Consider the following 13,414-nt stretch of genomic DNA (forward strand, 5'->3'; position numbering starts at 1 on the left):
CTATTTTTAAGACATTTGAAAAGATAGGTGTGCGGTTTACAGAAAAATAATCAACACCCATAGAACATTTCTCAGCCAATCAGAATGCAGCATTCAACAGACCCGTGGTATAATGGCTTTTATTTATCGGCCTTATTTTGCTATCAGACCGATAACCGATAATATTAAAATAAGCAGTTATCGGCCGATAACGATATGTCGGCCGATATATCGTGCATCCCTACACAAGTTATCACGATTATCAATATTATCATGGTTTTGTTAAAATGAGATGGAAATGTTCAAAAAGAACTGATACACACACTGAAAACAAGTTTTATTTTTGAAAATCACAATTTAATATTTCATGTCCCTGACATTATTTCTGTGATTAAAAAAATAAATAAATCTGTCGAATAAGTTTATCGTACATTATCCCTTAAATGCCTTTTTGTGCAAAAAACTATGTTGCATGTGCACACCTGCATCAAACTGATTCTGGTTGGACAGGATTTAGCGCGAGTTTTCAAAATCACGGTAATCAAACACGGTTGTATTGATAATTACATTTTAAACGATAATACTAACCGTCAGGACATTTTATCGTGGTTAATCGTAAAACCGCCAATCGTCCCATCCCTATTCAATACATTGTAATCTTCCATAATATCACACCTCCCTTCTTCACTACTGTCAATGTATATTTTATTGTAAATACTACATATTTTTATATCTTATTTTTTATTTAATTATACTTATTAACCTTTGTCTTATCTTTAAAAATATGTTTTCACCTTTCTTGTTCTTTATATTAGTATTATGTTCAAAACTGCTGTAGACTCACACACAACAAAAATTCAGAATGTCTTTTGTGAGGTTTAAAGGAACACTATGTAGGATTGTGGCCAAAACTGGTAATGCAATCACAAAACTTGTGGCTAAAAATGGTACTGCAATCACACAACTGGTGGCCAATACACAACATGACAACATAAACATCAGATGAGGGCTGCAACTCCACTTTTTAAATGACAATATCTTGGCCAGACCACGGTTGTCAGTGATATAAGCATTTGAAATGAAAATTATTTCTTAATGTCTAGTGACATATCAGGGCCATTTTATGATTAATTGATATAAATTTCTTACATACTGTTCCTTTAAGTTCCATCAAAAATCAATTTACATCTATGTCCGCATGATAATAATAAACCAGACATTTGTGTCTTTTAGCGACCCCCTTATTTTATGATCCAACCCCCAAAAATAACATACTGGCTATGACACGGATTTATTAGTGAAACATTTGAAACTTAAAAAATGCTTAACTCCAAATCTAGACAAGAGAAACATTGCTGTGACAGCTTATGGAGACACATGCACACATCTGACTGATGAGTGTTTTAAAAATATATTATTGGTGGTTAATGGTTCAATGTTGTGAAAGAAAAGCATTTTATAGGCACTACAAGATGACACTAAAATCAAAATAACACAAATCTGTGTTAGGAACTGTACTTCACTCGCAACAGCTTATCAAAGCTAAACAAGGATTTACCCGCAGGGTTCCTGAAAATATGAGGTATCGGTGTGGCGGTCCAATGCCAGCTTTGTGTAAGCTGTATCCCCACGTGAAAAATCTGAGGTGAAATTCCACATCCGTCCATACATGGTTTCCCTGGAAACAAGAGAATGGCTTGCATTAGTCAGAACATACAGAAAATAGACTTCAAATTTTGTTCAGGTGTAATAAAAAGCTTGAGTTGATTTCCTTCCACACATTTGTCTGCAGTATCAACTTGAGCCCCCTTAAGGGCATTTAATTTTTCAGACATATATGTAACTTTGATTCTATTTGATCAATTATCCTCTTGAAGGGTTGTATTCCTTATATCTGCCTCCTCTTCATCATATCCTTATAATTTGTGCTGCACCTAGCAGCAATGGTCAAAATGTAAAGAAAAAAACTGTTACTGTAGACACGCCGAAACCATTTACACAGCCACTACACTTCAAAATGTATAATAATACTAGCAGGCACGCTAAATGTTTTTATAACCAAACTCGTGCAGCCCTTCTACAGTAGACAACACGGTTAAAAACTCCTGAAACGCTGCCCAGCACCTCTTCAAACTGACAAACGCACAATAACATACAAAGACTCTGAACTGGCAATTGGAAGTAACTTAAAGTGACAGTCGATTATTTTGGATAGTAAAATGGAAAGCTCTTTGTTACAAACATGCCTAAAACATAAACCAGTGTTTTAATCTGCTCATCTGGTGAAAAACAGAATTTGAAATGCACTGTGTTTTTGCTTGTGAAATAATACTTCTGATGGGAAAGCTCAGATGTTTTTTATGACAAAAATAAGTTTGTCACTAAATAAAAGAATGTTCTGTTGATTTGGCTGTAAAATGTTTTTCTGAACATTGCTAGTACCGAACCATACCAAAACCGTGCCCATAAAGCCGTGATACGAACCGAACCGTGAGAAATGTGAACCGTCCCACCCATATTAAGTATATGACCCTGGTTCCCTGAGAAAAAAACGAGATGCTGCGTCTCCCTGCAATACTTCCTGTAGGCACTTGCTTCGGGACTTGCGTTGCTATTGCGAAACCGCATCTCGTTCCCTTCTTAGGGAACCAGGGTTACATACGTAACCTGAAACATTAGCATGATTACTTATTATTTACAAACTATTTATATTTTAATATGAATAGGAAAATATGCTAATAGTGACATACTAATAATGTACTTCACGGTATAATTTAAAAAGCCTATGAGTATCATATTAATGGAATATTTAACATATTTATAATTCTTTATTTTAAGTGCACAAAAAAATCAATTTTGAATATATTTTCTTATTTATTATTCTTATATTTAAAATAATTCTTAACTGTATTTTCTATTCATAGTAAGTATATTTAAACATGTGTAAGTGTACTACAAGTAACAGTATGTTAAAAGTGTATTTTTCGTTAACATTCATGCTGCTTTAAATTAGCACAGTTGAGTACACCTAACCCTAACTATTCCAAAGAGTAATGTTTAGTAAAATACAAAATTAGTGTGTACAATTAGAACACTTTAAGTACATTATGGAAGTATTTAAATAAAGTGTATTTTAGTGCACTTCTTTACCTGGGCATGACAGCACAAAACACATCAACAGATTCCCTTTACAATCAACCGAAGTCTCGACTGAGAACAGGGAACTCTCACAAAGTCTCTCACGGTCAAATGTGACTTCGCAGTAAACAAACATGTATCAGGACAATCTCCTTTTGCATTTACACAACGTCATAAATGTGTGCACATTATTAAAGCAATACCATGTAAGTCGGGGTCCCCCTACAGTTGGGAAACAGTATTGTCTTCTACTACTATCGTAAAATCTGTCAACATACACCTGCATGACAGCTCAAACAAACGCTAGTTAGGCTCTCACGTCCGAACGAAATGGGGGTGGGGGGCGGAAGTGAGGTATGCCGTAAAGCAGTCGAATTTTGTAGTTCTTTAGTGCTATGGCATACGAGTCATTCAACCTATTGTAAGTCAATGTACCATCATAAGGGTCTTGGAAATATATGAAGAGTTTCGTTGCAAAACGAGATAACCACCGTTTTTTTAATTGTTCAGAAATCTCGTTTTTTGGTTGTGCATTCCAATTAATTTCAATGCAACTGCAGTTGGTTTGTTTTGATTTAAACCTTCATAACTTAAGAAATACAGCTAAGTAGCACCATAAAACAAAATAATAACATGATAACATAATAATAAACATGTTTTGACAAAAATGTAAAAAAATGGATTTATCTCGTTTTGCAACGAAACTCTTCATATTATGAAGGTTGAAAAACTACATAGTCTTGCTTTAACATTATTACTATTAAACCTTTCAATAAACATCTGTAAGCTTTGAGAGGCAATACAGCAGCTGATACAGACCTGATAAGGCTCACTCTTTGACTGACTATCTCCGTAGCCTCCAGGGTCGCTGGCACATCTTCCACAAAGGCAATTCCATAAAGCAGGAAATTATTCAGGAAAATCTTGAGCTCCTCATCACAGCTCATGAATTTCTCCCAGCTAGCAGAGGGCACTTTAGCATCACTGTAGATGTTTGCATTCCACAGAATACGAGGTTGTATGGCACTTTTCTTCTGACCCTCGTAGCTGTTCTGAGCCAGCCATGCTAAGTTGTAGCGCGTAACGTGACCGTCTGGCCCTGCAGATCACAAACATTAATACCATTAATCTAAATCAAATATTATATAAATATTTTCTAATATTATCATCAAATTGTGCAGCAAGGCAAGGAACATGCAATTAGAAGTCAATATGGGACTTTAACTTAAATCTTAATCACAGTGCAAATCTCAGTTGTAGGGGGCGAAGTTCTGAACAACGTAAAGTGCTAAGTAGTAAAGCATGAGAACAGTTACTATTTAACTAGACCTGAAATTATATAGTGTTGTCTTTAAAGTAAATCTCACGGGAGGTCCTGGATAAAGTTCTCACAGTTTTATCTTTTTTTAAGGAAACATATATCTTTGTTGAACCTTTCTTGGCAAAGCAATGTTGTTTTACTTTTATCTGTATGACCATAATTTAAGGTCATTTAAGATGCAAGATCATCTCCTGTATGTGCAACCAGTGCAAAAAGTTAGTTTAGAGCCCTGGAGAAGGAGTGTGATGTTGCTCTATTTCATCATGGCTGTGACTAGGCCAGAGGCACGAGGCCACAGGTCGAGTAGAGGAGGCACATATTACACGTTCATTTAGCAAATGGCTGCAATGAAACCAAGAGTGAAAAAGTAAAAGGGGTCTGAATACTTTCCGTACCCACCACTGTATTTGCCAATGTATGGGAACCCATACTTGAATGTGACCTCTGCATTAAACCCATCCAGTGAATAGTAAACACACACTGCAAATGCAACTTGACATTTTTATCTTAAGTCAGCTTACATAATAAGGACTTTTTGCCAGTTTGAACTATAATAATAATTGCTTGTTCAGTGCAATGGGCTTGACATTTGTTTGTCAGTATTTGCTACAATTTCTGTGCCCTCTGAGCAAACATTTTAGATATAAAATGATGGTTCATTCATAAAAAATGGGGGAAAGAAAGTGTATCTTGTGGTTGTGACTTTCAAAACAGGAGCCAGTTGCTGTCAGTCACCATAGAAACTGGAGGAGCTCATGACATCTCATTTTTGAGAATCGGTACAGTATCACCAAACAAAATATCCCCATACACAAGTGTATCAATATTTTCTTACACCCTTTTCTTACATTAAACTGGTTTCTGTAATGAGACAATGGTAAATTTACAAGTACTATAGTAAATCATGGTAAATTTAGTAAGGAATATTGGCTTATATATTGTTATCAGGCTTTTTGCTCCCTGCCTCCAAAAACCTCTATCTGTCTGGCTCTATTCAACAGTAATAACTTGCGCAGTGTCCACTCACATGTTAGGAAGAGGGTTTCTTCATCCACTCTGGTCTTTGAAGGTCTGATATTCAGTTCAATGCCAGCAGTGTCCAGGTTACGCTGGTTGGTTTTTGAGTTGAAACATGAAGCTGACCGGCAGTGATCTCTCAACCACACATAGTCAAAGTGCATTTCAACACCACCATACTTCAGCTCTATGAAAAAAAAAGTTTTTTGTTAATTAATGTTGTTTTTTACTGCTGGTATATTTAATTTAATGTATGTAGTAGGGCGTCAACAACTTCAATGCAGTATATGAAAAGCTCAGATGCAAAAATCAAAGAGATAATGATATTGACTCTTGGCACATATTACACGTTTATCAAATATGGAGAACACCAAATCAAATTCACATGATGCATCACTTCCTAATATGTTCACAGCACTGTGATTTTATATGAGGATAGGTATGGTCACACTTCTGTTTATTGTTTGTATAGACAGTTTTAGCAGCAACAACATAATGGCTTTTGTAGCCCAAACATAACTTCTGGTAGACTTTTGCAAAGAATCAATAACAAGTCCTTCTAGAGTAAATTATTTCTGATAACAAGCTAAATAAATAACCAGTAAAAAAGTAGTTTCAGTCATAGCTACAGTGTATCAACCGTTACACTGAGCTAACAATACTGTGTAAAATTAATGTATACAACATGAGCTACAGATCATTACAATCTTGCCTGTCTGCCAAATCCACATGGATTTAGTGATCCATTCAGTGATCCCGTATTTTTTTTTCAAAAGGGTTTCTTTGGGTTGCTATGATCCTTACGTTTTGCTTATCAGTTATTTGTATGATGTGTTTGTTGTTTGTTGTGGTATTTGTCCCGCCCATCCTCCACTGTGATTGAACGGCCGAGTGAAAAGTGACACTGGCGAGCTGAGCGTTTCATCCAAAGGTGATCACTTTTCAACTCTGGGCGCTCAGCACTAAACGAAGAAAAAACGCCAGCTGCTGGTGTTTTTGAAAATCGTGACGCTTCCATTGAAAACAATTAGTATAAAGTATAAAGGCCACAGTGTTATACTTAGGGGCTGTTTACATCTGGTATTAAGGTGTGTTTTGGTCGATCGGATCACAAATGGACAACGCTAAAGACAGGTGTAAAACGTTTTCAGCTCGTCCACATTCATCCACATTCAGAGGTAGTTGAAAACACTTTTGACCGGATTGCTTTTGTGGTGTAGACTGTCGCGTGTTAGATATTGTGTTGCGTGTCGTCTTTGTGTTGGATGTTTCTGGTCTTCCGTGTTGGATTACTCACCACAGACCCACACCACCAACACCACCAGCAACCACCAGCACCCGCTTACCACCATAGTCCTTCGTTACCATTACCAACATCTGGACTCTGTCAAAGAGTTCCTCCAGCGAGCAGTGCAAAGAATGGATCGCCAGGATAAAGTCATAGAGGAGATGGATGGAGCCATCCAAGTAATGGTGATGAAGGTGTCCGAGCTGACCCTGCACACACAATCAGCCTCCCACTGCACCTCCCACACCACCCGCGGCATCTACATCACCAGAGGGCACCTTCCAGTCTGAACCACGCCTTCCGAATCCCGAGATATACGCTGGTAAGCCCAGTTTCTGCCTTACATTCTTTTCTCATTGCTCACTTCATTTTGCTTTACAACCCAGAACTTTCAACAGTGAACAGGCAAAAATGGCGTTCATTCTCTCATTCCTGACTGGAAAGGCTGCCCTCTGGGGGACGGCAGTGTGGGAGAACTGTGACGACTGTTGTTCTTCGTTCTCCACTCTGTCTGAGGAGATGAAGAGGGTCTTTGATCGCTCCGTCGCCGGGAGGGAAGCCGCGAGACTCCTCTCCGATCTCCGCCAAGAGGAGAGGTTTGTTTCTGACTACGCCATCGAGTTTTGCACCCTGGCAGCGGAGTGTAAATGGAATGAAGAAGCACAGTGGGACCATTTCCGGCATGGACTGGCTGACCGCATCCAATGGGAGATCCACGTCAACAACCTACCTACCCCGCTCAATGGTCTGATCGACCTCGCCATCAGGGTTGATGCATGTCTCGCCCAAGCAGCACGCCGAAGGGTTACAGCACCTTTACCCATCAGATTGGAGGTTCCTTAGTCCAGCATCGATGGTGCAGCCAGCATCCTCACCAATCTTGATCCCATGCAGGTGGGTCGAGCTCGGCTTTCCCGGGAGGAGAAGCTCCAGTGGAGATCCCTTGGGTTAAGTTTGTACTGCGGCAGCGCCAGGCACCAAATCCATCAGTGCCCAGTAAAAGACCAAGCCCGATAGTAAAACTGAGGCTACTATCGGGTGGGATCTCTGCCGAGAAGACCTCATCCACCTTGACTCTCCTCCCGGTGAAACTACGGTGGTCCACCCGTTCTCACGACTGCCATGCCCTTCTGGATTCGAGAGCCAAGGGGAATTTCCTCAACCACACCATCGCACATAAGCTCCTGATACCTCTCACGCCACTCACTCATCCGATTGCTCCCTTCACACTCAATGGACACAAGCTCCCCATCATCACTCACAGCACGGAACCAGTGTCTCTTATCACGTTGGGCAATCACACCGAGGACATCTCTTTTTATGTTACGGACTCTCCACTTTCAACCATTGTTCTCAGACACACCTGGCTCCATAAACATAACCCCAAAGTGGACTGGCGTTTAGGTTCTGTTACTAGCTGGAGTGAGGGGTGTCATAAGTCCTGTCTTTTGTCTGCCTGTCTAAATGTTTCTGAGTCTGTGTTTCATGGGGAAGCAGCGAATTTGTCTAACGTGCCCGCGGAGTACCACGACCTGGAGGAGGTGTTCAGTAAGTCTCGGGCTGATTCTCTTCCACCTCACCGTCCGTTATTACCCGGTACTTTTCTGCCTAAAGGCAAGTTATACTATTTATCTGTTCCTGAGATGGAGGACATGGAGAAAGGAGACATCAGGGAGGGGGATGAATGGAAAACTGCTTTTAACACCCCTAGAGGCCATTTTGATTACTGCGTCATGCCTTTTGGGCTAACAAACTCACCCGCGGTTTTCCAAGCACTCGTTAATGACGTGTAGCAAGACATGGTAGATCAGTTTATATATTTCTACCTGGATGACATATTGATTTTTTCTTCGTCTCTCCAGGAACATGTGCAACACGTACGTCCCATTCTTGTAACCCATGATCACTCACGTCAGTTCATAGTGGAGGTCGATGCGTCAGAGGTGGGGGTAGGAGCAGTTCTTTCTCAGTGCACATCCTCAGCCGGAAAGGTTCATCCCTGCACATTTTTCTCTCATTGTTTATCTCCTGCGTACAGGAGAATTCATTCTGCGTTCCATATTTCTAAAATTAAACCTGTTTTTTGCTCTCATTTTAACCCGCCTGTCTCGGTGCCCCCCCGCCTCGTCTCGTAGCCGGGGAACCAACCTATTCGAATTAATCGTATTCTGGACTCTAGGCGAAGGGGACGCGGATTTCAGTACTTGGTGGACTGGGAAGGTTACGGTCCAGAGGAGAAAAGTTGGGTTCCTGCTCGGGACATACTGGATCACACCCTCGTTGATGATTACAATCAACAGGTAAAGCAGGCTGGGAACGTCAGATGATGTCCTAGGGGAGAGGGTACTGTCACGGTAGGCAAACACATTGTTTGCTCCGTGTCATGTGTGTGGTGTTTCCTCACCTGTGATGTCATGTGCTCATTATCCTGATCCCCTTCACCTTTGTTGATTGTTTCACTCCAGCTGATCATCAATACATCCACTCCATATATACTCACTTGACTCTCTGTTCCTCGCCAGATCCTTGTTCTCTGTTTCGTTCGGACTGTGTACTGTCGTGTGTTGGATATTGTGTTGCGTGTTGTCTTCGTGTTGGATGTTTCCGGTCTTCCGTGTTGGATTACTCACCACAGACCCACACCACCAACGCCACCAGCAACCACCAGCACCCGCTTACCACCGTAGTCCTTTGTTACTATTATCATCATCTGGACTCTGTGTTCTGTTCCCATTCTGTGTGTTTATACCAAGTATAAATAAACCTGTGTATATTTCCTGTGACTGCTTCCTCCTCTATTATTGTACCGTTACAAGACGTGCATGTGGTTGAATGTGTTCAAACAGCTACAAAAGACCGCCTACTCTCTACCCATTTATCTAATGTAATGTACCGAGCACAATGTTTTATAATGTTTTCTGACTTCTAGCGCGAACACACAGTGTACAATGCTATCTTTAGACTTTCATTTATAAAACTAAAGCAGCTGCTCTCCGCGTCTTTTATTAGTTTCATTTTGCGAGTGTGTGAAAATTGCACGAGCTTATTTTCATCAATTCAGCTTGTGCTAACATTAGCTAAAGTTCAGTGCCTCTCCATATTAAACTGGTTAAATGTAAATTAATTTAATCTTACCCAGCAGTACATAAACAGTATTAATGCAGATGTAATCTGCGATCGTGATAACCATAACAAGGCTTCTCTCTGTAATCTGTAAACCCTCACTTCCAATCAAATCTTGTTTCCCACTCTATTTATATTAAAATCTTTTATGTATCCCTCTGTGGCATATTTAATTCCCATTTGCAGGGTTCCCACACATTATTTAACTTCAAATTCAAAGACCTTTCAAGGACTTTCCAGGTCCAGTACACTCAATTTCTAGGACTTAATGTGGGGACACATTTTAAGTGAAAGCAAGGTTACATCATGTTACCTTGTAGGATATATTGTTACAGTTTTCATGTGTCAAACACAACTATGCAAAACAGCATTTTGGTATGAATCTAAATTCACATACAGAAGATATAAGCATTCAAAACTAACATTTTAGCACATGCGCAAAAAAGTCTAGAATTTTTATGACTTCATCCTACACTTCACAGGAATAATATGGAATCTTTTCCAGAAAACTTCTTGCACAAAATAGATTAAAGCGTTTTCAATCACCTGTATCTATGCATGTTTTTTTCAGAAACTTTTCAGAGCCTGGATTTTTTTTTTAACTTTCAAGAAATTCAAGGACCCGTGGGAACCCTGCATTTGGCAGTCTGTTATGACCTTAGGATATGTGTATGGTTTGGGGTGTGTTCGTTTTCTTTTGTTCTAAAGCCTGGAATACACTGCACGATTTTTGTCCTCTTATAAGATCATTACCTTATCACACTGTGCGACATGTATCGTTTAAACTCGGGTACGAGAGGCATGTAGACTGTACGATGATGACAAGGAAGCTTCGGCGGCTGCGTCACACGTTGCGCAACGTCACCAGCATGCGCTCATGGTAAACAAATACCGGCGCGCAGGTCGTAGTAGCAAACACACTGTGCTTTGATCATGCCGAATTACTGACACTGCCAGAAAACTATCGTAGGCTATCTTTGGACGCAAGACCGGGAAAACGGTCGTCTTTGAACCTCTCTCACTGCACGACATAGGACCACCGATGGAGAGCCACGATCACAGAAATCGCGACGATAGTTTCACGATGGCAATCTTTCGTCTGGGACGGCCAATTATCGTGCAGTGTATCCCAGCCTTTACAGGTATTTGCTATTTCCCCCTCATGTTTCGGTTGCATGAGTGAGTGGCAGCAGGTGTGCCTGATTAATTGATTGAGTGAGTGGCGCAGGTGTGCCTAATCAAAACTCAGTGCCTGGAGGATAAAAAGGCTTGGTCTTCAGACTGCAACGAGGGATAACTGTGAGCAGACCACTGCTAACCAGTTAGCCCAGCAGAACAGATACCGTCCAGTTAACCAGTGGGTTGAACATTCACTTAGGTCTTTTGTGAGTCCAGAAAAGTGTCTGGCCTTTAATCTCTTTGGAGAGAGAACAATTCATTGTTGCTCATTTAACATTTAACTTTGCTCCTTCAATTATTTAGTTTGTGTTTATTGTTTTATTTTGTTTGCTCTCTGTTTTTTTTTTAGAGTAATCTTGTATTGGTTTTCTTTTAGCAATATTGTAATAAATACACTTTTCAGTTTTTGCACGTGAATCTGACTTCCTTGTCTCTTTTTGCTCTGGTTTATCTTTTTAAATATTGTTGCTCCTCCTCCCCCTGGACTTACCATAGGGAGAAATGTAACACAGTCCTTAAATATACAGTCCAAAATATATCAAAAACATCCTGAGGCAAGATTTTCAAACTGACAGCTCCCATTGTAAAACAGTTAGCAACCATGTGTTTGTCCAAGCTCGGAACGGTAACTAAGGGGGGCGGATTTCAGTCGACCTTTCAATCATTTAAAGCCCGGAATACACTGCAGGATTTTTGCCCTCTTATAAGATCATTAACTTATCACACTGTGTGACATGGATCATTTAAACTCGGGTAGGACATGCATGTAGACTGTACGATGATGACACGGAACCTTCGGTGGCAGCGTCAGACGTTGCGCAACGTCACCAGCATGCGCTCGTGGTAAACAAATACCAGTACGCAGGTCATAGCAGCAAACACACTGTGCGGTTATCACGCATGAATTTCTGACACTGTCAGAAAACTATCGTAGGCTATCTTTGGATGCAAGACCGGGAAATCTTCCGTCTGGGACAGCCAATAAGCGTGCAGTGTATCCCGGGCTTAAGAGGCACCGAAACAAGGCACCGAAATATGGGTTCTGATTTGGTCTGGTAGATAGCGGCCATATAGGCACCGATGACATCCTGGCACCGGGTTTCTGTACCCAACCCTACATACAATTGCCACCTCACCCATGTTGGAGATGTCAAAATATTTTACACAAAGTTTGCATTTAGCTTTCGTTTCTATTTGAGATCCTTGCCCAGCCAGTCTTTATGTTCAGGAGTGTCAAGTAGGGCTGGGCGATTAATCGAAAAATAACCGAAACCGAAATTCAGAACCTCTAACCGACATTATTTTATCATGTCGGTTATTTCGGTTTTTAATCCTGTTAATACTTTCCCTTTAAAAACAAACTGCTGCGTGTGATGTTGCGTAACTCCGCCCCGTCCTGTCAGTGGCACAGCGAAACATGGAGGAGAACTCAAACACTGTTTAACTGAGCAGCAGGATCATCTAGTGCCCAAAAGAAGCACAGTACTTTTTTTAAGAAGTACTCGCGAATGTGCAGGCACCTGTGACAAAAATACGGAATGCGCGATCGGGTTTTTACCGCACACGCGCTCAGTTTAATCTACCGATGGGTCTCTAAGCAGCCCGGGTAATGGCATCACATCTCACTCACTCAAAACGCGAAAAGACGCGCCCGCGTGAGTTTAATTAGACACTTCAGAGATGACGGAGAGAGAGAACGGGAGAACTTCTAGTCTACATTAACACCAAAAGCATTACAGATGAGAATAAATGGCTTAGACATCAGTGCCCAGTTCAGAAAAAATTGATTGAATACAAGAAACGTGTAAAGGATACAGTCCAAGTATGTATTTTGCCCTACTCATCTCATTACAATATCTGGATACAACTTATTATGTATGTATCCATGTCTATAATTAGTCATGGGGGTTGTATGATTCTTTGGTTCATAACTTCCCATTCTGAAAGTTTCATCAATTGTACATAATGACATGCAACATCTGCATAGAGTTAAGTCTATTTAATATTTTTCAGTAATGCAGTTATTTTGGAAAAAATGTGAATAATTGCATTGCAGGCTGATTTAAGGTGTGCCCTAAACTTTCCAACCTTGTCAGTGAACTCTGAGGCAAAAAATAATCGTTTATTAATCGTAACCGATGTCAAATGTTAGATTAACCGAGGTTTTGATTTTAGGTCAAATCGCCCAGCCCTAGTGTCAAGCCAGCCATCATAAAACTTACATTTACCCATTGTGGCTGATCATTCGGTTCACACTTTAATGCAAAATTTGACAATCAATGTGTTTAGTTAAACAGTTAGGGGCACCTGACTAACATCCAATCACTCAAAAAGGTCTCTGCACGGCCCTAAACTACAACAACGTAAAA

The 13,414-nt window shown here is 40.3% G+C and overlaps 1 protein-coding gene across 2 annotated transcripts in view; it reads right to left on the reverse strand.

Annotated features, from left to right (window-relative positions):
* tmlhe (trimethyllysine hydroxylase, epsilon) overlaps positions 1–13,414 on the reverse strand; it is a 37,879-nt gene that overhangs the window by 20,535 nt on the left and 3,930 nt on the right. For both annotated transcript variants that reach the window (XM_055179743.2, XM_055179742.2), the window contains exons 3-5: positions 5,466–5,642; positions 3,937–4,216; positions 1,538–1,657 (exon numbers count right to left, since the gene is read on the reverse strand). In XM_055179743.2, the coding sequence (XP_055035718.2) occupies positions 1,538–1,657; positions 3,937–4,216; positions 5,466–5,642 (577 nt within the window). The remainder of the gene's footprint in view (positions 1–1,537; positions 1,658–3,936; positions 4,217–5,465; positions 5,643–13,414) is intronic.

The sequence above is a fragment of the Misgurnus anguillicaudatus genome, chromosome 9, assembly GCF_027580225.2.
Source record: "Misgurnus anguillicaudatus chromosome 9, ASM2758022v2, whole genome shotgun sequence".
NCBI classification, from domain to species: Eukaryota; Metazoa; Chordata; class Actinopteri; order Cypriniformes; family Cobitidae; genus Misgurnus; species Misgurnus anguillicaudatus.